This window comes from Mytilus trossulus, chromosome 13, assembly GCF_036588685.1.
Source record: "Mytilus trossulus isolate FHL-02 chromosome 13, PNRI_Mtr1.1.1.hap1, whole genome shotgun sequence".
NCBI lineage: Eukaryota > Metazoa > Mollusca > Bivalvia > Mytilida > Mytilidae > Mytilus > Mytilus trossulus.
Window position 1 is genome coordinate 50,542,094 of NC_086385.1, and position 27,840 is coordinate 50,569,933.

The 27,840-nt window shown below is 33.1% G+C and overlaps 2 protein-coding genes across 2 annotated transcripts in view; both read right to left on the reverse strand.

The window, feature by feature from the left end:
* Positions 1–7,403, reverse strand: part of LOC134694451 (P-selectin-like) — a 42,534-nt gene extending 35,131 nt beyond the window's left edge. The window contains exon 1 of the mRNA XM_063555462.1: positions 7,271–7,403. Coding sequence (XP_063411532.1) covers positions 7,271–7,403 — 133 coding nt within the window. The remainder of the gene's footprint in view (positions 1–7,270) is intronic.
* A 6,719-nt stretch (positions 7,404–14,122) lies between these two features.
* LOC134695131 (uncharacterized) lies at positions 14,123–19,292 on the reverse strand. The gene is made up of 2 exons (XM_063556317.1): positions 18,869–19,292; positions 14,123–14,967 (listed from the first exon to the last, which is right to left on the reverse strand). The coding sequence occupies exons 1-2, from the start codon at positions 19,182–19,184 to the stop codon at positions 14,444–14,446; spliced, it is 840 nt and encodes a 279-aa protein (XP_063412387.1). The 5' UTR covers positions 19,185–19,292; the 3' UTR covers positions 14,123–14,443.
* Between the last annotated feature and the right edge of the window lie 8,548 nt (positions 19,293–27,840).

Sequence of the window (27,840 nt, forward strand, 5' to 3'; positions counted from 1 at the left end):
TATACCTAACAACAAAATTATTTTATTTACCTGTGGATAATAGTTTTTTTGTTAATGGGCACGTAGTTGTTTACTATGAAAACGTGTATGTGTTAACATCAAGCACATGGTGAGTATTTATGTTCAATTTGATTGGATGGCATATATCCGAAATTGCCGGTTTGACGGGTATATAAGCTCATGACATTCGTGAAAAGCAGGAAAAAGTATTACGTAAGGGGTTCGTTTGAGAAAATAAAGTTATTCGAAGTTTGCCTATGTTTAACCACCCACCCACCCCACGGTTGAGAATTACAGCATGCAAGAGAAATACTCACTCCAACCAACAAAAAGTGTTGTATTAAAACATGAACCACCTTCAAAAGATACAGGCTTCAGCTTCAAAATTAATAACATATAAATGAATGAGCCAGATTCAGCTGTGCATATTGGCATAAAACACAGCTCTGATTTAAAAAAAACTATCTGCATCCATGTTGATGAAAACATCTCAAAGGCAAGACGAACTATGTATAGCCTGATGGGGGCTGGTCTGCATGGAAAGAATGGGCTAAATCCAATAACATGTCTTCACATTTTCAACGTTTATGTTCTTCCCGTTCTTATCTATGGAATTGACATTCTTCTTCCAGACAATAAACAATTAGAGCCACTAGAAGTATTCTATCGAAAATCAATTAAACAGATCTTGTCGCTTCCCAACAACACGGCGGACGCAGCAATTTATACTATAGCAGGAGTTATACCACTCCAAGGCATTATACACAAAGCAGCCTTAAACATATACAACAAGATTTGTGGTATGGAATCATCCGTTGAAAAAGATCTGGCAGAAAGACAACTCTCGATATCCGGATTTAACTCCAAAAACTAGTTTTCTAAAATACGTTGCTTACTTGCACAATATAACCTACAATCAGCTCATGAACTTATACAGAACCCGGTCAGTAGATACAGATGGAAAGCAATTGTTAAGAAGGCAGTGGACAACGTTTGGTATGAACAACTCAGGACAAAAGTATCATTATTCAGCTCTCTTCGCAATTTATCTGCAAATAATATTCTATGGTACAATATTCATCCATGTCTGGCAAGTGTTGGTACCTCTGCACAAGATATTAGCCGCCTACAACCAAAATTAAAGCTTTTAACAGGAACTTATTACCTGCAAAGCAATAAGGCTGCATTTAACCAGAATTCAATAGATCCAACTTGTCTTCTCTGCAACGAAAATTCAGAAACTGTTGAACATTTTATTCTAGATTGTAAACCTCTGAATAATATTCGTATACCATACTTGTATGAATTAGACTGCTTTCTTCGAAGCATTAAAAACTGTGATAAATGCTTTAACCTAACCAGCTTAGTAATAAATAAACAGCTTATTTTAGACCCAAGTAGATTATTATGCGCATGTGGCTGTAGATGCAAATGCATGGACAACTGCTTCAAAGTGGAGTATATAAATAGAAAACTGTGCTATGCGTTACATACCAAAAGAAATGAACTTTTGAAAGCTCTACCGTCAAACAAACGAAAGGGCCATTGAATGTAGCCAGCATTCACCCCACGGGCGTAGATTTTTACTTTTTTGTCTACCAAAGACCCCTGTAAATATAGTCCTGTAAATATATACATTGTGAACTTTTGAACCGATTCTGAAAAGAAGTGCTCCTTTGAAGGAGGGAATTCCTTACACAGATACAGATACAGATACAGAATGGCGGATTGTTGTTTTTCTTCTGAAACTGAATATCATTTCACAGTGGTATCATATTGTTACGTTATTTATTCGTCCATTATTTTATTGAACTAGTATTTACATTGTAACATAGATCAAATGTATTCGTTCAGTGTATGTTGACTTGTGTTAAAATGTTTTTCAAGTCATTTCAATTTATATTTTATATATTTTATTACACTTATGTTTCAGATAAGGGTGACGGTTTTGTACAATCAACACGTTTAAACTTGTTGCAATTGAATTGTCATTCAGACGTTCTGAAAGCGGACCTGAATAAGAACAATGCATTTCCGTGATCTTACTATCAAATACCGCATCCAGTTATATGTCTTTCTTCACTCTTTTCACACTCAAAAATTTCTGAAAGTCACACAATCTTGTTAGGTTTGCTGTCGTCATTCTAACAAATCAGTTTTACATCGTCCATGCATGGAGCCAGCCATTGATAATACGGCATAACACAATGGGATATGAGGTTAAATTTGAAAGATGAGTTGTTCACCATACATTTTTACAAGTCTTCTGCAGATTGTGTTTTTCGGTCCTAAATATATCGACCTCCACACTGGAGATTTATAGGGAAAGGTGAAGATAACTACATCCAAGAAAACTGTTGAAAATGCTTACCAAATGCAAAATTAATGTTTGCAACTATAAAATAATTTGTGTCTAGGGTAAAAGATATTTAAAACTAACAACTAAAGAAAACTAAAAAGAAAAAAAGAAACAATTTAGCAAGTGAAATTATGAAAGATTTGAAAACCCAGATTTGAAATTTTGAAACAAAATAACACTTTTTTAACAGAATTATTTGTGTGACTAATAGGCAAGTGATATGAGAGCCAATTTTACACTTTTAACCTAACATACGGCTTAATTATATATCACTGGAAAGCTAGGAATGTGTACTTTCTAAATATCCCGGTCGTCAAAACAAATTATGGTGTATTTTTTTTTAATCGGGTTCAAACGTCATGGGTGCAATTTCAATTCACGGATACTTTCAGTAAACAAATGCAAAAACGAAACAATACTATAGGAATACTGTATCACTGTTGGGAAAACATATTTCTATCGTAGTATTAATTAATTTTGGTCGATTTTAACCGTAACGTATGTTACGTAACGCTTTCTATCGTTGTCTTTGAAAATTAACCATGAAGTCACACAAATGTATCTGTAGCCGCCCTTGCATTATTTAAATCTTGCAATACCTCCATATCAACTTATTGCACATATATGCAAATTTGATATAAAATAATCCGAAACAAAATATTTGAAGCAATGGTAAAATATAACATATGACGTATTTCTAATTTCATAGAAAAGTCCCATGATGAACTGTAAATTAAAATGGAGGAAACGTATGGTATCCTGTTAGTTTGAAAGCCTGCCAACCACGTCAAGATCAGACAACCATAGTGCAGATTTGTTTTTATTATAGTAGTGCAATCTGTTGATTCTGGATCATACCGCAATTTCATTTACATCACTTAATCAGATATGATAAGAGTACTTACTAACATTTCTAAAATGAGTAAAGTGCTACTAGTATATTTATATCAACAAATAGACAATTTTGATATAAAACATCACAAGAAAAATATGATCACTCATTCTACGTCAAACTGTGCTTGATTTTACATTGGTTGACCACCGTGTGTCTTGAGATACCTAATTAATCAAACAACACTTGACAAAGTAGTTTGTACTTTTATTTACGCTGGTGATGACGTTTGAATACTTTGGCACTAATTAACTTATGTCTTTATAAAAAGAAATATAATACACAAGAAATTAAAATAAAAAAAATCATACATAACTGACAAGGGCCAGAGGCTTCTGACTTGGGACAGGCGCAAAAATGCGGCGGGGTTAAACATGTTTGTTTTAGATCCCAACCCTCCCCCTATACCTAGACCTTTGCGTGAACAGATCAAATCTTGTAGAAAGTCGGACGACATCATAACAGTAAATAAAATTTGCATTGGACCGCTGTTGTCTTTTAGCCAACCAAAGTCATACAAAGAACTTTTATTGTTTTTGTAGTTAGGTCGACATTGTCTTGGTATGGATAAAGTTTGACTGGCAGAAATAGAAATAATACCATGTAGAATGTATGCCCCATCTTCAATTTTTATAATCTCATGATCAGCCAAACTAGTTAATACTTATCAAAGGTGTGACCATATGTACGATGCAGTTGTAATGATAAACCTAAATATAAAGAAGTAAAAAAATGTATCTTTATATATACTATACATTCTGCTATAGCCCTACAACTAAGAACTTTGTCAATTGGTATATCCTACTCTTTATTAACTGTCATGCGCCATCATCCAAAAGACAATACAGAAAAATTTTGAAAGCAGGTGGCATAATTTCAATTGAATGATCCATTCTATCTTTAGATAGTGGATATTCGTTTGACTGGGTTACACATTTACCTATCTGCTTCCGTAAAATACTAGCAGCTGCATAAAGTATTTGCTTCCAGTTTTGCTCGCAGTCACTGCTCAGATCTTTAAATTTAACAGACTGTATATCACATTTTAAACAGTTATTTTCCGTCTGTACGAAATCAGACAATTTTACAGAACTTCTGTATACAAAATTGAACGTACCTTGGCCTTGTTGAGACTGTATACATGTAACTATAAATTGACCAAAATATGTTTAGATTTTGTTGAAGCTGATAAGCTGTCTTTAGCTTCCTCGACAATCCTCGGGCAGAAATTAAGTCCGGTTAACTTATCAAGTAAAGTTGTTAACAAGAATACTTTCTTGTGTACAGTCAAGTCATCTTTAGTCGTCAAAATGTAAGAAAAGCTGTTTCATGTTCAGAATTAAATAGCTCTTCACTTTCTGATTTCAAATTTTGTAGCAAATATTTAGTGATGCAAGTTCAATGGTTTAAAGGTCTAATAGTACAATTCTCATAAGTTATTTTGTAAATTATATCATTATAGGAGATATGTGTAGCAACACTTAATACATTTTGAGTTTGCTCCTCAGAGGATACCTTATGACGTTGTGTAACTTGCTTACATGCTTTATAAGACTTATAATTGGTATATGAGTAGAGACTGGCTCAGTAGAGTTGGTATTGTAGTACAAATTATTTGTACAGACAAAACAGATGACGATAAGTTGTGCTTACTTTTGAAATATTTATAGCAACACTTATGATATAATTATTTTGTACTTTCAAATAGGATGTTTTCATTTTTTCATATTCATCGACTAGTCTTCTGTAAACTCAATCTTTTCGTTTTCCCACTGCGGCAATACAACTGTATCTTCGTTTAAGGGTTGAACTACATAGTTTCTATGTAGTAAATACCTGACAGACTATGCATCTGTGCCAATCAATGGATATTTTTTGCTTTTTAGCATAGGAAAGAGGGACGAAAGATACCAAAGGGACAGTCAAACTCATAAATCTAAAACAAACTGACAACGCCATGGCTAAAAATGAAAAAGACAAACAAACAACAGCACACACGACACAACATAGAAAACTAAAGAATAAACAACACGAAACCCACCAAAAAACTAGGGGTGATCCCAGGTGCTCCGGAAGGGTAAGCAGATACTGCTCCAGATGCGGCACCCGTCGTGTTGCTTATGTGATAACAAATCCGGTAAATAGTCTAATTCGGTAGGTCACATTCAGGAAAGGGAAGGGGATTGTAGTTACGACGTAAGGAACATATCCGATATCATTTGTGATACGGTTATTCCATAACGGTCAACCAACTCGTGATGGCGTCCGTAAAATTTACGAAGGGATGATTTCAACTTCACCATTTGGAACTCTTGGTTTAATAGCTTCCTTGTGAGCAGCAACCCTCTATCAAGAAAATCATGATAGGAAATGCAAGCACGGGAAAATCGTATCAATTGGGAGATATATACCCCGTATGCAGGTGCTGCTGGAATGTTGCTACTTAGAAATGGAAAGTTCACAATTGGAAAGCTGGAATCATCTCTTTTGTCGTAAAGTTTTGTTTTCAACCGACCCTCATTGTCAATTTCTAGATGTAAGTCAAGATATGAGGCCGACTTAACTGTATCTGTAGTATCCTTGATCTCTAGCTCGATTGGATAGATGCGTTCCACATAGTCACCAAATTTTGAATTATTTAGTAGTGTTTCATTTTAACTGGACTGTGAAAATTCGACACGACTCGGAAGATTTTCTACAATTTTCCGATGGATTCCTTATTTAGAAGGGACAGAACTCAAAATTATGTTTTAGTTTGATTTGATCTTCATTTTGGACGATTTTATGTCTATTTAAGCAACGCTGGAGTTAAAGATAGAAATAGAACCGTTTAAATATGATTTATCATACTATAATAGCACTATTAAGTACACGAAAATCAACAAAATATCCAGTCAAAAACCGATAACGAAGTAGATAAGGAATTCCGGAAACTATAGTAATTTTACCACTAACATTATAAAATTACAGAAATTCGTGATTTTAAGAAATGTTGAGATAAAGTCTAGGTCTTGAATGAAAAAAGCGATAACTGACGAGTAATTTGGTGTGTTCTAAAACGGATATAGTGCAAAAATATTTAATAATAATAAAAAATAAATCGTAGATCCGAAAAGGTCAAGATTATGGAAATGTTCGCATAAAATATCAAATATTTAGTTGGAATGCAAAAGCATGCGGACCTACAGTTGTAAATATTGTTTTTCAATATTTTAAGAATCTAATTCACTTAATTATTCTGCTTAAAAGAAGAGCTACGCTTAATTTCCTTTGCTTGAAAATCATGTCGTAATTTTATAATTTTCAAGTAATTTCTGAAATAAACGTCAGTTTTACAAAAACTGCACCGTATGATTTTGTGACGACCGGGCAAAAATCAAAGTTAAATCATTATTCTTTCATTTAAAAAAAAAATAGCCGTATGTTAGGTGGGTGCATTAAAGTCTTTAACTAGACGTCTTTTTCAAATATTACACTCGCCTATAAAGTTTTTGCCAACGGTATATTTCAGTTGGCGAACTGTCCTAGATGTGATAGAATTTAAAACAAAAAATATCCTCGCTTCACAGTACCCCATATTGAAAAATGGCATATTTTGCCTTTTCAATAACACTGGATTTTCACGGGGAAAACCACATTTTATGAGTGGGCTTCTGTTGCATCGATAACATTCATTATAAAACCCTTTATTTTGTTTTGTAAGTTTAAACACTGTGTTCAGTATAAAAAGACAATCATAAGGAGGCTTCTATTTTAATAAATTTACATTTTTTATTTACTCGAGGTGCATATCATGCAAATTAGCTATTTCTAAAACTTGCACCAAAACTAATGAAAAAAAGTATATCTTCTTGATGTGTTGATTCTTGAAACATAAAATTTCTTTCATACCGCTTCTGGACCATATTTTATATTTGCCTTGTTGAGACTGAGACAGATTCTTAATCATGTTAATTCTATTCAATTTATTTTGTAGCAATCGAGGAATATACATTTTTGCCATAAAAATAGCCGGATACGATGTTCTTCATTCTTAAGCTTAAGACCCAACAAGACGGGTGACACAGGTAGAACAGGATCTGCGGTATATTTAGCCTCTCTTCTGAATGACTGTACTGTGTGATCAAACCGACTTGTGTGATCAAACGTCATCTAGCTTACATGACCAAAACGATGAGTTCCACATGTGGAGCAGGGTTTGCTTACCCTTCCCGAGCACCTGAGTTGTTGGTGTGATTCATGTTGCTTAGTCTTTATTTTTCTATGTGGTGTTTTGTGTACTAATGTTTGTCTGTTTGTCTTTTGTTTAGCCTTTGCCAAGTCGTTTATTTTCGATGTATGAGTTTGAATGTCCCACTGGTACCTTACGCCTCTATTTACTTATGATCATTCAATTAGAAAAAAAACACCCAGTAAGGCTTATTTGCAGGCTATACAACCTTATTATTTTCGTATTAACGACCAAACATTGTTTCAAGATCGATAATGTCCTTTTATAATTTTGTTTACTACTTACTTTTTTCATTTAATGTCATTGTTCGACAGAGCCCATTACGTGCCCAATAGAAAAAACTGTCTGCGGAAAAGAGTCTATATGATTAAAATATATATTTACATACATTTTATACACGCTCATAAAAGACACCGGTTGTCATTTACACCCATATTGTTTTATAGCTTAACATGTTTAACTCTGTTAAAAAAAGTCTTTGGTTATATTCGATATCATCACAAAACATCGTCACTTCCCTTTAGACTGTTGACGTTTAGAATTTCATGCTGATCTTTACCTGTTTAACGATATAAGTTCATGGCTTCAAAATCCTTAGGCATGTGCTTGATTGCCCGATATTGTGCAGAATTACTTTGTTTTGGGATATTTTCATTAGATTTTCTCCTCAAAAACATTTTGATTGTTTTATTGTTTGTCGTCCTTTTTGGTTACGGTAGTCTACGAGGATTGCGATAATTGGTTCTTAATACACAAACTTACCACAATAAATATTGATATTTAAATGCGCTTTTCTGGGTTTTTTCAGAAACGATAACCATTGGCAAGCCGTGAATTGTGTGAGATCTTTTTCATGATTGAGAGTTTTAGTGGGGGTGGGGTGTCGCTTTCCGTTTTTTGTATCCTTTAACTTTTATGCAATATTTATTCATTCTTTATTTTGAGGTCAATCCTGTGCTATTCTGTAATCCAGATCGAGACACTCTTAAAGAGACGTTTTCCAACCAGTCAATGAAGTTATTGTTTTCTTTTTGTTATTGTTTTCAAGTACAACTGGTGACATACACCCGGAAGGATGCAATATCTTAATCGCCGTCCGATAAACGTTAGACCCGGGTATGTACCGATGGTAAAATGCCTACACTTTGACATCCACCCGAAAGGATGCAATATCTTAATCGCTGTCCAATAAACGTTAGACCCGGGTATGTACCGATCGCAAACAGCCTACACTTTGACATCCACCCAAAAGGATTCAATATCTTAATCGCCGTCCGTTAAACGTTAGACCCGGGTATGTACCGATGGTAAACAGCCTACACTTTGACATCCCCCCGAAAGGATGCAATATCTTAATCGCTGTCCAATAAACGTTAGACCCGTGTATGCACCGATCGCAAACAGCCTACACTTTGACATCCACCCGAAAGGATTCAATATCTCAATCGCCGTCCGTTAAACGTTAGACCCGGGTATGTACCGATGGTAAACAGTCTACACTTTGACATCCATCAGAAAGGATTCAATATCTTATTCGCTGTCTGATAAACGTTAGACCCGGGTATGTACCGATGGTAAACAGCCTACACTTTGACATCCATCAGAAAGGATTCAATATCTTAATCGCCGTCCGTTAAACGTTAGACCCAGGTATGTACCGATGGTAAACAGCCAACACTTTGACATCCACTCTAAAAGATTCAATATCTTAATCGATGTCCGAAAAACGTTTGACCCGGGTATGTACCAATGGTAAACAATCTACTCTTTTACATTCACCTGAAAGGATGCAATATCTTAATCGCCCTCCTATACACGTTAGATCCGGGTATGTACCGAAGGTAAACAGTCTACACTTTCAAAAAGTAATTTATATTTCTGCAATTCCCAATATATTCTTGGGTTTAATCAGCCTGGCTACCATGACCAGTTCAATATAACAGTAGCCCAAGCTTCGGTCATATGGAAAGAAATAGAAAAAAATGCAACAAGGAAAATCCCGGCAAGTCCCTGCGGTAACCAATCAACTGCTGGCACTCCTTACTGCATTGTCACCTTGCAAAGTTGGTAGTCCATAATTACAGATGTGATTCAAATCAGATCATGACAAAAATAAAGCAAACATGGGATGAATTCTATAAACCAATAAGGCTAACCAAATTCGCCTATCCTCATACTATATCAGCAAATGAACAGCTTCAGTTGATGATAGAAGTTCTTCTTCTTTTGGAATCTGCGTCACATTTTTTTCGTAACGCAAGATTTGTAAGTAGACAGTTGTACCATAATAATGGTTCTTGGGTAGATTGTTTATCAAGCCTGATGAAGAAATATTCTGCAGGACATTCAGCACTTTGACATCATTACAAGAATGTTTTATGTACTAAAATGGTAGTATATGATTTCTACTCTGCTTTGTTACTGATATGCATTTTTGTTATCCTTAAGAACTTTGTCATATAACATCAATATTTAACCAGATACTCCGCAGGGCGCAGCTTTATACGACCGCAGAGGTTGAACCCTGAACAGTTGGGGCAAGTATGGACACAACATTCAAGCTGGATTCAGCTCTAAATTTGGATTGTGATTAAATAGTTGACACAGCATAGGTTTCTGACACAGAAGGAATGTGGTCTAATGAACTTTTAAAAAAAATTTGCCTTTGAGCAATTCACTATGCTGTTGAATATTAATCCTCTCAAAAAAATGTTTGAAGAAATTTTCTTTTTATTTATGAAATCTGAAATGAGAAAAATTGACCCTCCAATTTTTTTTTCACATCCCCCTTTCCCTTATTTCAAAACTGATCTCAATTCAAATTTCTAATGAAGTTTGCAACAATAACTACTCATTAAAATACATCATAAAATATTAAAATGTAAAAAAGTGCTTGTTATCACTGAATGGTAAAGATTGTTTTAATCTATCAGTTGGTAGTAAAAGTGAATATACATTGTATATTGTATAAAACAATGATTTAAGTTGATTCAACTACTATTCTGGACAAAGAAAAATAACTCCCATTGAAATCCAATTGGAATTTCTTGCTATTGCACAATATTGTGCAATTAGATATTTCTTGCTATTGTGCAATACTGTGCAATTGAAAATATTTGCTATTGCACAATACTGTGCAATTGAAGATTTCTTGCTTTTGCACAATACTGTGCAATTGAAGATTTCTTACTATTGCTGAATACTGTGCAATTGAAAATTTCTTGCTATTGCACAATACTTAATATAATAATTTTGGATCCTGATTTGGACCAACTTGAAAACTGGGCCCATAATCAAAAATCTAAGTACATGTTTAGATTCAGCATATCAAAGAGGCCCAAGAATTCAATTTTTGTTAAAATCAAACTTAGTTTAATTTTGAACCCTTTGGACGTTAATGTAGACCAATTTTAAAACGGGACCAAAAATTAAGAATCTACATACACAGTTAGATTTGGCATATCAAAGAACCCCAATTATTCAATTTTTGATGAAATCAAACAGTTTAATTTTGGACCCCGATTTGGACCAACTTGAAAACTGGGCCAATAATAAAAAATCTAAGTACATTTTTAGATTCAGCATATCAAACAACCCCAAGGATTCAATTTTTGTTAAAATCAAACTAAGTTTAATTTTGGACCCTTTGGACCTTAATGTAGACCAATTTGAAAACGGGACCAAAAATTAAGAATCTACATACACAGTTAGATTCGGCATATCAGAGAACCCCAATTATTCATTTTTTTATGAAGTTTAAAGTTTAAATCTGGACCCTTTGGGCCCTTTATTCCTAAACTGTTGGGACCAAAACTCCCAAAATCAATACCAACCTTCCTTTTATGGTCATAAACCTTGTGTTTAAATTTCATAGGTTTCTATTTACTGATACTTAAGTTATGGTGCGAAAACCAAGAAAAATGCTTGTTTGGGTCCTTTTTTGGCCCGTAATTCCTAAACTGTTGGGACCTAAACTCCCAAATTCAATACCAACCTTCCTTTTGTGGTCATAAACATTGTGTGTAAATTTCATTGATTTCTATTGACTTAAACTAAAGTTATTGTGCGAAAACCAAGAATAATGCTTATTTGGGCCCTTTTTTGGCCCCTAATTCCTAAACTGTTGGAACCAAAACTCCCAAAATCAATCCCAACCTTTCTTTTGTGGTCATAAACCTTATGTCAAAATTTCATAGATTTCTATTAACTTAAACTAAAGTTATAGTGCGAAAACCAGGAAAATGCTTATTTGGGCTCTTTTTGGCCCCTAATTCCTAAAATGTTGGGACCAAAACTCCCAAAATCAATCCCAACCTTCCTTTTGTGGTCATAAACCTTGTGTTAAAATTTCATAGATTTCTATTTACTTTTACTAAAGTTAGAGTGCGAAAACTAAAAGTATTCGGACGACGACGACGACGACGACGACGACGACGCAGACGACGACGCCAACGTGATAGCAATATACGACGAAAAAATTTTCAAATTTTGCGGTCGTATAAAAACTGCAATTTTATAAATTTATAAAGTTTATTTTTGCAATTTTCAATGATGCAAATAAACTTCCGTTTTTATGGAAAAGAAACATGCTCTCGACTTCGGAAAATCAACAAAACAAGAGAATTAATCGTGGACTGCTTTTCATGAACAACTGTCATGCAAATCGAAAAATATTAGCCGGATGTCGGTGAAGATTTACTTATCGATTACTCGTTGGATTTACAAATGACAGTTAAACGCAAACATTCGAATCGTATTTAAATTTTATTGATTTTGATTACCTTAATAATTAATTTCACGGGAGGCGCTCTCAAAATTTGTTTGTTTGTTTAAGCTTAAGAAAGCAACAGCATTCTAACAGGAAACCGATTACATGTTTCAAACCTAATGGATGCAGTGTAGTTGATTATGCTTTAGTTTCTCAAAGGCTACTCCAGCAAATTTTATATTTTAATGTATCAGATTTTAAGGCAAATTTTTCAGATTGCCATTGCATAATCACTTTTAAGATTTTAGCATCTTTCCAATTGGAGAAAAATAAAAGTCATATGAAAGACTTTCCTTTGAAGTATAAATGGGACACAGAAAGTATTCAAAATTTCCAGGAATCATTTACACATCCTGTCATACAAAATGAGCTAAAATATTTTTTAAATAACAAAATTATCTTAGACAAAAAGAATATGAATGATGCCACATATAGTATTCATTCAATATACGAAAAAGTGTGCAAAGTATCACTAAAAAAGAAGAAGAAAAGGGTAAAAACATGTAATCATAAAAAATGGTTTGACCAAGATTTAAAAAGTTTGAAAAAACATGTTAATGATAAAGCTGTATTAATGTTAAAATTTCCGAAAGATCCGATAGTGCGTGGCTCTTTTTTTAAACTTAATAAACAATTTGCCAAACTAAGGAGGAAAAAGAAAAGAATTTAGAGAAAATATTTTGGACCATTTAAGCAATCTAGAATCAGAAAATCCAAAGGATTATTGGAACCTTGTCAATCAACTCCGTCTTGAAAATAATTCAGAAACTAAAAACAACATAGATGGTGACATTTGGTATAAATATTTCTCTGACTTGTCATCAATTCCTGAAAATGAACACATAAAGTCCAAGATAAAAGAGATAAAGAGTAAACTTGAACTATTAGAAAAGAAAAACTTTGGATGCAGTGAGATTGACTTTAAAATCACCCCTGGTGAACTCCAAAAAGCCCTGAGGCAATTAAAATCTGGGAAAAGTCCAGGTCTAGACACTATTACAAATGAAATGTTAAAAGTTTCACAGAGTTATATGCAAGATTGCTTACTAAAACTTTTGAATGCGTTTCTTCTATCTGGCATTTATCCCAGTAATTGTTCTGAGAGCTACATTACTCCTATATTCAAATCTGATAACCCGCAGAACCCTGAAAATTACAGAGGTATTGCCATCGATAATAGTCTTGGCATACTTTTCAATACCATTCTGTATAACAAATTACGGGGGCTTTCAAATAAAGAAGATATAAACCAGTAATAGTTTAATTTTGGCAGCTTGAATTAACATATAAGATACATAAATAAATATAATTTACGCACAAAATATTCATATAATACAATACAAAAGATACACATACGAATAATCTTAATAAAGCGGGCCTAAAAGAAATAACAAAATGCGCCCAAAATGCGAAAACTCTACAACTGCTCACTCAAATAGCAAACTTCAATTTTGTAAAATGGGTTTGGGTGGGTGGGTGAAAATTTAACGTCTAACTCGAACAATCTAAATCAAATAATAAGGATATAATATAACAGTGTGAGCAGGTTTCACTCACTTACAAATTTATTTACATTTTATACCTTAAGGCTATCCAGTCAAATTTGCAGACGAATTTCAGCCAAGTAATTACTGGTTTTTAAATTATAAAAACAAACCAATTACGGGGGCTTTCAAATAAAGAAGATATAAACCAGTAATAGTTTAATTTTGGCAGCTTGAATTAACATATAAGATACATAAATAAATATAATTTACGCACAAAATATTCATATAATACAATACAAAAGATACACATACGAATAATCTTAATAAAGCGGGCCTAAAAGAAATAACAAAATGCGCCAAACAACCCGCCAACAAAGATTAACAAACACAAATTACACACACACGCAAATAGAAGAATTGAAACCCAAGGAATGAAACACTTCCTTGTAAGTTTCAGTTGAATAAAAAGGAATAAGAAACTTCCTTTATACGACACACTCAGAGAATATGACGGACTCCCCTGTAAGTGCACTAACTTCAAGTAAGCTTATGATCCCAAAGAATAGTACACTTCTTTGTAAGATCAAAATCCTAAGGGATAAATTGCTCCCTTATAAGATTAACATCGATGACCTCCTATCAATATACAAAGCATACAAACAAACCATAAGGTGATTATCATACAACAAAAAATACATAATACAAATTATATATGACTGATAACATGTTGAAAGCATCTGCGAAGCTCGTATAGACCAGCTTCATTAAGATGCAACCCTCCGTCCTTAAAGGCAAAAAGAGACCTAATAGGACGCCCTCTTACAAGAAACCTTTTATATGATTTTATAAAAATAATGTTATATTTAGAACATACAGAAAGTAATTGCTTATTAATATTAGCACATTTAAAACCAGTTAAATCAAAATCTACAGGTCTTGGTAAAATAGAAGATATATAAAGCTTGATATGCGGAGACAAAGATTTAAATTTTACAAATAACTCTCTAAAATCAGCAATGATTCGATCTACAGAAAAGTCTCTAACATCGTTAGTTCCAACATGAATAAGACAGTATGAATAGTTACTCAAGTTTATTTCACCTTGATCCAGTTTCTTCTTAATAGTGGAAATACGAGCACCACTGTAAGCTTGAAGGTCCATGTTAGAAATGCCAGATAAATGTTTACAGATTGAATCGGATAACACCAGTACATGTTTGTTGGTTATGTCTGAAAAATATTATAAAAGTTTGGCCATTGACTCTGCAACAGATATTTTTTCCTGCATAGTAAAATTCAAATATAGCTTATAAGCATCACTTGCCCAGTCACCGTGCAGCTGTATCAGTTCACTAGGAACTCTAGCCTGAAAGGCAAATGACGCACCTTCCCGTCTAAAAGAATGTGTGGAGTAAAGGCGAGGATCTCGCCCAGTCAATGAAATTATACGCTTAAGCTTATATTGAAACTGTTTGTATGTTACTGTTTTAAGACTAGCATTTCTCTTGATAACAAAAGCAGGAGATTCTTCAGGAGCAGGAATCATGCGGCACATTCTATTGTATGCAGTAACGGGACATAAATTAGAATCATCTATTTTGACCAACGGTATTTTTAAAATTCGTTCACCACATTGTATAGTTTTAGTCCATTCAAATACCCCAATAGCTACTCTTTCATGCATAAAAACTTTGCCTCTAGTAAGTTGTCTTTTACAATCAAAAGAATCTACAGAATCTGGCACTAAATTAGACTTACGAGACATAAGAAAAAAGGCAAATAAAAATAAACACCAATACACAATATCTGTACAATTATCAAGGTCTAAAAAATTAAGCATCTCTTTTAGCAAATCGGGAGTAATAGGCCTAGCTTGTCTAGGACAGTGCTGTTTGACTCTAGAAATTCCCGCCATTAACAACTTAAATTCAAAATTATCTAAAGGTGGAAATGGAAGATCTAAATAAAAATGCATAATTTTTACACCATTGATATAATTCCTAATAGAATCCGTCGATTTGAATGATCGACTTAAAAATTGCGCATAACAGCTAATCGTTTTAAAAGTGACAGGAATGGGAGCAACATCAAAATAAAAACAAAAGAGCAAAAAGGCTCTCCATTGTGAAACTAAATTTTTTTGAGTTCCTACTGCAAACGCAGACTTAGTAGACGTTTTAACATCTTTCTCTAACTGTTTAAACTGAGCATCTGAAAAAAGGAATTATATATATGCAAATATATAAAAATTACCAACTGTGACTAAAAGCAAATAGACTGTCTTCAACTTCAAATTCCTCTAAATTCGAGGAAACAGAGTTAAAAAATTGAGTTCGATGCAAATCAGACAAATGCCAACGAGACAAATAATCACTGATTCTATTCTCACTTCCGGGCACATGACATGCTCGCACCTCGAATTCTGATAGTGCACATAAGTAACATATTTCTCTCAGACACATTTGTAAGTACTCATTTCGGGATCTTCCTGTGTTTATCACTGTAACCGACACTTGATTATCACACAAGATTCGTATTTTTCGGCCCTTGAAAAATTGACCCCAGAGCTTTAAACAAATTACAATTGCCAATAACTCCAGACAGTTAATGTGAAGGTTATATTCTAGGATAAAATTTGGAAAGGTTCTGTGAAAAAAACGACCGCTGAACCATCCACCACAACCAGTAATACATGAATCAGAGGAGAAAATTTCATCTGGTTTAGACCACTCTTCCAACGACATCATAGAGATGCCATTATATAACGGGACGAACTTCTGCCACCATACGATATCTTTGATAATGGTCGACGGAATAGAAATGTAACCCTTTCTGTTATATACCTCACGTAACCAGTTAAGTAAACGAGACATGAAGACCCTTCCAGGACGCACACAAGTTGCTAAAAAGTTCAATTTCCCTATAAGGGACTGTATATCCCTTAGTTTAGCTGATTGTCTACCCTCCCACGATCCAAGAATACTTCGAATATCCTTTAATTTATCGTCAGGGATTTCTAAAGTTAACTTGACTGTATCGCAAATAATACCTAAAAATTCCATTCTATGAGATGGTGAGAAGGCCTTATGAGTAGATTCCTCTATACCACAAGACAAAAATAAAGTTTCCAGCTCCTTAAAAGCTATAAAGGCGTTTTCAGACGTTTCTGCACCCGCGAAATCGTCAAGATAGTTAATAATGTCAAAACCTGTTAATCTAAATATATATGCGACTGCATTGGTAAAACGTTGGCAAATTTGCGCTGCTGAACATAGACCCATAGATAACACACGGTCAAAATACAAATGGTCTCTCCAGCGGTAACCTACTAAATGAACATCGTGTGGATCTATATTTATTTGGCGGTAAGCACGACTCAAATCCCGTTTGAAACAAAGGCAACCAGGACCCTTGCTTTTAATAATTTCAACCAAAGCATCAACGTTTGGATACTTTAAATGAACTTCTTCACCTAAATATAAATCCTTGTTTATACCACCATTGACACCCCCACCTCCATGAGTACTAAGATCCAGAATAACACGTCTTTCCACAGTATCTTTTTTAGGAACGCTGTTCAGAGGTGAAATGATGATTTCGTGAGAAAATGGGTTCGAATGAAAAGGACCCAATAAGGCCTTTTTTTCTATTTCTTTTCGAAGATATTTATCAATGTCATTCAAAAATTGTATCGCCCCTTTATGATTTTGTACCGTACAAGAAGCACCATGCATATGTTTTTTATAATCATAACCAACAGGAAATCCAAACTCTAGTAAAGCGCATATATCTCTGTCATGGTAATCCGAGAGCATAATTTTGAAAAAATCAATATTCAAATGAGTATCCAATGGTATGCGAACACCTTCATAATTATACATATTCGAGCTAAAAATAATTTCGTGATCTGAGATAATTTTATCCTGAATAGGCAACCAATGCATATCAGAAATCAAATCAGAACAAATAGTACACTCCTCTAAAATTTTATTCGATAATTCATCAGATCTTTTATCCTTCTCTTCGTTTTTAGTTTTACAATATTTACTACGCCTACCATCGATAAGAACATGAGAACAAGCGAAAACATCGCTGCTCTGGCGAAGCATATATTCCGGATAAAAAACTTCTGCTGAAGGGTTTAGTTCTGAAATGTTTTTACCTAGTCATTCCTTCTTTTGAGGAAATTGAGGACAAGAACTGGAACATTCTGGGTGGTAAAGTTTATTTCTATCTTTCTTCCAACAAACAGCGCAAATATGCTGAACTGTTCGCTGGACACCTCTAATAGAAGTCTGATGAGAACCATGATAAGTGCATCGATTTCTGTTGTATAATGTACAAAACCAAATTGTATCATCTTTACTTTCAACTTTGAATGAGCTGTTTGAAAATTTTGATTTTGATAAAACATATGGTGTTAAAATAGGAAGCTCGATAACAGAAGGATCATCAGACCATTTATTTTGTCCGAGTTCAATTTTCCTTAACCAGGCTGCGTAAAAGGCTAAAAGGCCTTTCCAAGAATAAATCTGACTGTAGTACGTAATCTTTTTCAACAAATTTAAGCGACCCTTTCGTTCAATCTCAGAAATATCTGCTCGGGTGATAATCTCCAGCTCCCCAGCTGTAAATAGCTTCATGTCTAAGTTATTAAAGGACACCTGCTCATTAACATATTCATATTGTAAGGCACTCTGAGGCCAAAGTAACTGAGTTTTAACCTTATCCGAAGACTTTGCTTTAATACCTGATTTTGTTTTCTTTGATTTCTTTGATTTCTTGTGTTTTTTACGCTTTAAAGAACTGTCTGAATCAGAATCAGAGCTATTCGAAATGAAAATAGCTTTCTCACTACGTCGTATAGTATTGTCTTCAGAATCTGAACTCGAATCACTTGATTTTTCAATCAAACCTAGCTTCGAAAGTTTTTTGTCAACCAACTTATTTAAAAACTCAAATTTTCTCAAATCGTCTAGCTTAACAGCCTCATCCGGTTTGCTTGTGTCAGCAACTAGCTTATCTTGATTTTTTGAATCGTGTTTTTTGTCAGTTTTACTAACGATATCAGACTTTTTTGTCCGAGTCTTAGTAACCTTCTTATTCTTAGTTTTCTCATAAACTATCTCACCTTTCTCCTGCTCTAGCTCATCCTGCTTCTTTTTAAGTTCCACCCGAAGACGCTGTTTCTCATTTTCTCTTTTTTGCTTTTTCAAACTCTCCCCGGCTTCTTGGAACGACTTTCTCAATTGTGTTAGCTCTTCATCACTCTCGTCTTCCTCGTTGAACGATCTGTCTAACAGTTGTGCGGCCTCTAACCTCCTACGGGCGCTGCTTGGAGTTTTGGGTTTTACTTCGGCTTCGACTTCACCTACAACTGGAAGCCCATACTCTGCTAAGCTTTTGTAGTTATGTCCCGCTCCCTCTCTTCTAGGGCGATCGGCCATTGTGTTCAAAAACTATCTAACTCAAAATTACGAATTTCTCTAACTGAAAATTTAACGTCTAACTCGAACAATCTAAATCAAATAATAAGGATATAATATAACAGTGTGAGCAGGTTTCACTCACTTACAAATTTATTTACATTTTATACCTTAAGGCTATCCAGTCAAATTTGCAGACGAATTTCAGCCAAGTAATTACTGGTTTTTAAATTATAAAAACAAACCGAAAATTTAACGTCTAACTCGAACAATCTAAATCAAATAATAAGGATATAATATAACAGTGTGAGCAGGTTTCACTCACTTACAAATTTATTTACATTTTATACCTTAAGGCTATCCAGTCAAATTTGCAGACGAATTTCAGCCAAGTAAGTTTTTAAATTATAAAAACAAACCGACTTGATAAATTTTTATCTGATAACAATATCATAAACAAAACTCAAATTGTTTTTTCTAAGAAAGCTCGCACTTCGGATCACATTTTTGTACTAAAATGTCTCATAGAAAAATATGTTAAAAGAGGCAAAGGTAAATTGTATGTATGTTTTGTAGATTTTCGCAAGGCCTTTGACAAGGTTATTCATATTGGTATATTATACAAATTATTACAGCATACAAATAATGGTATTTTTTATAACATTTTGAAATCTATGTATAGTAACGACAAAGTGTGTGTTAAAGTAGAAGACAAAATAACTGATTTTTTTAGATATAATGTTGGTGTACGACAAGGTGATGTTTTGAGTCCCACATTGTTTAAACTGTTTATTAATGATTTGCAAGATATATTATCGAACAATTATGATGATGTCAATTTAAATGATGAAAAGATACCATGTCTACTTTATGCTGATGATCTTGTATTAATATCTGACTCAAAAGAAGGGCTTCAGAAAAGACTTGATACTTTGTGCACATTCTGCAAAGATTGGTGTATAAAAAAATAAATGTGAAGAAAACCAAGATTATAATATTCAATAGGAGTGGTAGACTCCTCAATGAAAATTTCAATGTAGGAAATAATGCTATTGAATGTGTTAAACAATACAAATATCTTGGCATAGTCATCCAAAATACTGGAAACTTTAATGAAGCCAGGAAACAATTATTCCAAAAAGGTCAAAAGGCCAGTTTTAAACTTTATAAAGATTTGAAATCATCTAATCCTCCTATTAAAACTCTTTTGCATTTATTTGATCACTGTATACAGCCAATTGTAACTTATGGTTGTACAAATTGGGGTGTTATTAACATTACTTCTAAAAAGAAAAATTTGTCCCTTTATGACATATTTAAAGATTGGGAGTTTGAGAAGCTAAATTTGAAATTTTGTAAGTATATTATTGGTGTTACAAAGATGTGCACAAATGTAGCAGTCCTGTCTGAATTGGGTAGATATCCTCTTTATATAAATTTGCTAACACATATGTTTATGTATTGGCATAGACTAGAGAATTCTCCATCTGATTTATTGAAAAATGCTTATGCTGAGTTAAAAATGATAGAAAGTAAAGGTCAAACCAGTTCCAATAATTCATGGCTCTCTAATATCATTTTCTACAGTGAAAAATTGGGTATTGACCTAAATATATGTAAAAATCTAGGAAAAAATAAATTTAAAAACTTATTGAAAAAACAGCTCAAATTAAATTTTCAAAATGATTGGGAGAAAATGCGAGATTTTTATTTACAGAATCAAGGCAAATTGGACACTTATTTTTCATTCAAAAGGTCATTTGACTATGAAAATTATTTAGATTTAAAGCACCCACAAAAACATTTGTTAACAAAATACAGACTCAGCAATCACTGTTTAAGAATAGAAACTGGCAGACATGAACGAATTACCAATGTATGTGGTAAATATGAAATATTACCTCGACATGAGAGGATATGTTTATATTGTAATACAAATTGTATTGAAAATGAAATGCACTTTCTTCTGGAATGCCCTATTTACAATAACCTCAGAAGAGATATCACTGATTATATAAAAAAATACCCCAGTTTAGATAGTTTAAATATAAATGATCTTTTTTCATGGATCATGATTAATGAAGATAGCAGATTTTTATCTATTTTATGTGCATACCTGGATAAAGGCCTGCAACTAAGAAAATCAGAAAATTAGTTAAATACTCTAAAATATATCAAAATTATCTCCCCTTGACCACTGATCCTTTCTTCATGCATTTGAATTTCAATTATTATTTTATGTTTCTTTAATCACTCTGTAATGTTTATGTCATGTTGTAATTAATGTTATGCTCTTAATGGGCCCTTTAATTTGGAAAATAAAAAAATATTGTATTGTTTTGTATTGTATTAGTCTAGACTTAGTATCATTTTGGTTATCGATACTCGGTACTACTGAATGATACTCGAGTACTCAAGTACTCGTTGACATCCCTAAAAAGTATACATAACGATCTTCGTTTTGGTAGATTATGAAGCAGTTTCACAGTTGATTTACACAAGAAAGGGACCAGGAAATATTCAAAAGATATGTAAACAAAAGCCAAAAGGGGATAAGTACTTTTTCATCCTCTAATAAAAAAAATTACAATATCCGAGCACAGGAGATCATCAGGATTCACGTCTTAAAAACATTTGCAAGCGTAAAGGAATTCACAACTGCATTTGAAATAAGTGGGAAAAAACCTGTGCCACTTTTGAGTTGGAACCTATTCAAACATACCAGCTGCTATAAATGCCTATTAACCGTACTACTGTTGAATTGATAAATATTGATAGCTCGAACACCAACTAAACCTCTACATGAGTCCTGACGCTGTATGTTATTTTTCAAGTTATTTGTATCAATTAGTAATGTAAGAACTGAAAATGTTGTACTGTTACACCATTGTCCTAGGTTTGGGGAGGGTTGGCACCTTCAAACTGGTTTAACCCCGCCACATTCTGTATGTGTCTGTCCCAAGTCAGGAGCCTGTAGTTCAGAGGTTGCCGTTTGTTGCTGTGTAACATATTTGTTATTCGTTCATTATTTTATACATAAATTATGCCGTTAGTTTCTCATTTGAATTGTTTTACATTTGTCATTTCGGGGACTTTTATAGCTGACTTTGCGGTATGAGCTTTGCTTATAGTTGAAGGACGGACGGTGACCTATATTTGTTACATTCTGTGTCACTTTGTCTCTTGTTGAGGGTTGTCTCTTTGGCCATCATACCACATCTTCTTATTTTTAGAATAGAGAATGGAAATGGGGAACGCGTCAAAGAGACAACAACCCGACCAAAGAGCAGAAAACAACCGAAGGCCACCAATGGGTCTTCAACACAACGAGAAAATCCCGCAGCCGGTGGCTGGCTTCAGGTGGCCCCTAAACAAAAATATGTACTTGTTCAATGAAAATGGACGTCATACAAAACAAAACATATAATGAACTAATTTAAAATTAAAAATCGTACAAGACTAACAAAGGCCATGCAGAGGCTCCCGAATTGGGACAGGCGCAAAAATGCGGCGGGGTTAAACATGTTTAGTGAGATCTCAACCCCCCCCCCCCCCCCATCCCTATACCTCTAGCCAATGTAAAAAAAACACACACAACAATACGCACAGTAAAACTCAGTTTATAAGAAGTCCGAGTCCGATGTCAGAATAAGAAACAAAAGAAACTACTAGTAAGCAAAATGACAATAATAGATAAATTAACAAAGGCCTATTATCAGTTACTGACATGTCAGCTCCAGACCTCAATTAAACTGATTGAAAGATTATGTTACAGCATATGAAAATCAAGGACAATCCTTCCAGTCATGGGTTTAGTATCGTACTTTATTTGGTCTTTGTAACTGTTTTGGATTCGAGCGTCACTGATGAGTCTTTTTTTGACGAAATGCGCGTCTAGCGTAACACGCGTCTAGCGTAACGCGGGTCTAGCGTAACGCGCGTCTAGCGTAACGCGCGTCTAGCGTAAGTACAAAATTTAAATCCTGGTATCTATGATGAGTTTATTTCCTTTATCGTCATCACAATCATCAGAACCATCTGCACCGTCATGAGCGTCATCAATAATGACATACCTGTTGACATTTGAGATGCATCCATCGGCATTCCTTGTGACATTTGAGATGCAACCATTGGCATTCCTGGTGACATTTGAGATGCAACCATTGGCATTCCTTGTGACATTTGAGATGCAACCATTGGCATTCCTGGTGACATTTGAGATGCAACCATAGGCATTCCTAGTGACATTTGAGATGCAACCATTGGCATTCCTGGTGACATTTGAGATGCAACTAAAATATCATAAAAAAGAGATATAATTTTGAGTACTTATATTTTTTTTTTTTAATTTATCATATTTTATTGAAATCTGTACATTTGTTAGTTTAAACCAGCAAGTACCGGTACCTTATCCCAGCCTCGTTAACATTAGTAAATAACATATTTATACAGTTGTTAGTACTTGTTAGTATTATACATTCAATTTTCAATAATTAAATAAAAAATTATACCATGTCAGTAATTTCAAAAAGAAAGAAGTTTACCATTAAGATTTTCAAACATAATGATCTGTATAACAAATGCACAGGTTTTGAAAATATATATATATATATTGTTTTTAATATTAAATTTCTTTTTTTCTTATTTGCACATGAACATAATAAGTTACACACATTTGTATGCATAATAGTTATATACACTAAAAAGAAGATATATATAATATATTTAATAGACACAGCTGTTTTAGTATGATACATTGCAGATAATTATTTTAAGACAGAGGCTGTTTGGATATGAAATATATATACATTATATGTGGAGTCTATTTATTTTTTGTTTTTTTGTTTTTATGATAGTAAAGGAGTCCAGGGGTTCCAGCAGTTTTCTGCCCTACTGAGTAATTTATTTTTATAGAATATATTTTTTTCAATTAATAAGTTTTCCTTTAAATAATTTTTAAGTTCTATTATATTGGTTTGTTCCATAGATAATTTGCTTCTATAGATGTAAAATTTTGTAAACAGAAGTATTAAGTTTCTTATATCATTTTTATCTGTTTTTGTTAAAATACCAAATAAAACCAAATCAATATTTAAAGTTAGTTCTATTTCTGTCTTCTCAAATATCCAGGAGTTAAGGTCTTCCCATAATTTTGATATATATGGACACGTCCAGAATATATGTTCTATTGTTTCGACCCCTCCGCACCCAAAACTACAAATATTTGTATCTTTAATTTTTATTTTAAGGAGAAGTTCATTCATTTTTTTTTTTTTTTTTTTTTTTTTTTTTTTTTAAATTTATCATATTTTAATGAAATCTGTACATTTGTTAGTTTAAAACATCAAGTACCGGTACCTTATCCCGGCCTCGTTAACATTAGTAAATCTCATATTTATACAGTTGTTAGTATTTGTTAGTATTATACATTCAATTTTCAATATTTGAAAGAAAAAAAAAGAAAAATAAACAGAACGAAGTTTACTAATGAGATTTTCAAATACAATTATTTGTATAACAAATGCACAGGTTTTGAAGAATATATATACTGTTTTCTATATTAAATTTCTCTTTTCCTTATTTGCACATGAACATAATAGGTTACACACATTTGTATGCATAATAGTTATATACACTAAAAAATAGTTTGATACATTGCAGATAATGATTTTAAGACAGAGGCCGTTTGGATATGAAATATATACAATATATGTGGTCTATTTGTTTTTTGTTTTTTTGGTTTTTATGATAGTAAAGGAGTCCAGGGGTTCCAGCAGTTTTCTGCCCTACTGAGTAATTTATTTTTATAGAATATATTTTTTTCTATCAATAAGTTTTCCTTCAAATAATTTTTAAGTGCTATTATATTGGTTTGTTCCATAGCTAATTTGCTTCTATAGATGTAGAATTTTGTTAGCAGAAGTATTATGTTTCTTATATCATTTTTATCTGTTTTTGTTAAAATACCAAATAAAACCAAATCAATATTTAAAGTTAGTTCTATTTCTGTCTTCTCAAATATCCAAAGGTTAAGGTCTTCCCATAATTTTGATATATATGGGCACGTCCAGAATATATGTTCTATTGTTTCGACCCCTCCGCACCCAAAACTGCAAATATTTGTATCTTTAATTTTTATTTTAAGGAGAAGTTCATTTGTGCCTAAGATTCGATGTATTATTCTGTATTGAAACCACTGCAATTTTGAATTTTTTGTTATATGAAAGGGCAGTACATGAATATTTTTCCAATTGAAGTTTGCATTGAGAATTAATGACCATTTTTGTTCACATTTTTGTTTAGGATTTGATTTGTTACCATTCAAAATGTTATACATATCTTTTGAACCTTTCTGGGATTTAAAAAAAACCTTTAACACTGAGGGCAAAACAGGACCGTTTTCTCTCTTTAAGTCATTTGGACATATTTGATATTCTTTTAAATACTTTTTGATTGACGAAATTAGGCCTTGATATGTGAGAAAATTAGTTTTAATATTGAATACCTTATTAAAGTGATCAAAAGTCATAAAATTTCCATCTTCCTGTAACAAGTCATTGATCAGCCAAACCCCTTTTTTTGTCCAATCTTTATATAGTACTGGATTGTTACCAATCTTTATTCTATCATTCTTCCATAAAGGGCATGTTTTAATTTGACAGTTATTTTGTACATTTTGTAGATCTTGCCAAGCGTCAAATACTTCTTTCCAAAATGGATTATTCAACTTTTTATAAGGACCAAGAAATTGCATTTCCAAAAAATTCAAATTTTCTGAAAAGAGGAATAGTTTTACTAGTTTTGAATTATTTCTATTAATTCTTCTTATCCAGGTTAATTTAAGACCTTTTATATAGTTTTCAATATTTATCATTTTTAGTCCTCCTAAACAGTGCGGTTTGGATAAGGTGTCTCTATTGACTTTATCTGGTTTGTTATCCCAAATAAAGGAAAATATTTTTTCAGTAAAATGTTTCAGCTTTGTGCTATTTGGACTAGGTATGGATAGGAATAGATGGTTTAATTTTGATATTATAAGTGTTTTTATCACTGTAATTTTTCCAATTGGTGAGAGTATTTGATTAGTCCAAGTTTTTATAATGTTTTCAATTTCTTTTAACCTTGGGTTATAGTTTAAATTTTCAATTTCACTAATATCCACTGAGAAATTTATCCCAAGAAGTGTAAATCTGCTGGAACCCCATTCCAATCCCCACTTGACACACATAGTTTCTTGGCTAAACCTTTTCTTCCCAATCCAAACAACCTTGGTCTTGTCTAAGTTTATATTGAGACCTGATAAATCTGCATATTTATCTAGAGTACGGAGAGATGCATCCAAAGATTCAGGTGATCCATCAAGTATAAGAGAGGTATCATCTGCATATTGTGATATGAGATATTCTGAGTCATCTATAGTGATTCCTTTAACCTTGTCATTATTTCGTATAAGTATACCCAGTATTTCTGCACATAGTAAAAATATATAAGGTGATAGGGGATCCCCTTGTCGGCAGCCCCTCTGAATCTCAAAAAAATCTGAGAGATGGCAATTTTGAGTTACTGCAGATTGAATCTTAGTATAAAAAGTAGTGATCCAATGTTTAATAGAAGGCCCAAAATTAAAAAAGTCTAATACACTTTCAATAAAACTCCAAGAAATTGAATCAAACGCCTTTTCAAAATCAATAAGGAGGAGAATACCAGGTATATCATGTTCTTCTGTAAACAATAAAATATCATAAATCAGTCTAGTATTTTCACCAATATATCTACCAGGAATGAACCCTGTTTGATCATTATTTATGAGAAGTGATAAAATAGACTTCAAACGCTCTGCGATACAGCTAGACCCTAGTTTATATATTGTGTTTAAAAGACTTATTGGTCGCCAGTTTTTCATATATTGTCTTGGTTTATCTCCCTTTGGTATACAAGTAATTATCCCTCTTTTTTGGGATACTGACATTTCACCCATATTATACCCATAGTTGATTGATCTAAGAACAAATTTACCTAAATCTATCCAAAAGAATTTAAAAAACTCACTGGTGTATCCATCAGATCCTGGGCTTTTGTTACTTTTCATTCTTTTAATAGCAGATGTTAATTCTGAATAGGAGATTTTTCCCTCAAGGGTATCCCTTATTTCATTTGTTAACTTGGGAACGTCTAAAAATGGAATTTCCTTATTGAGATCAACACTATTTATTGTATCTTTCTTTGAATATAAATTTTTATAGAAGTTTTTAGCTTCCAATAAAATATGTTCTTGTTTGTTTATTAAACAGCCTTCATTATTGACTAGTTTTGGAATTGTTTTATTAACAAAGTTCTTAGTTTCTAAGTTGAGAAAATATTTTGAGGATCTTTCTCCTTCTTCTACCCATTGCATTTTTGAGCGAACATAGTGACCACGCATTTTTTCTTGTCTTAAAATTTGTAATTCAGATTTCTTTTGGTTGAGATCTTCAAGAGCTTCTGTGGTTTGTATATTTTCTTCTAATTTTTGAATTTCATGTATTAAAGCATTTTCCAATTTATTTTTTTCTTTCTTTTTATATGATGCAAAGGAAATTGTTTTACCCCTAATTTCTGTCATTAATGTTTCTAAGAACAGCTGATCATTTATTGTAAATTGAATATCTAAGCAATCAATCTGGTCCAGTGAGTCTCT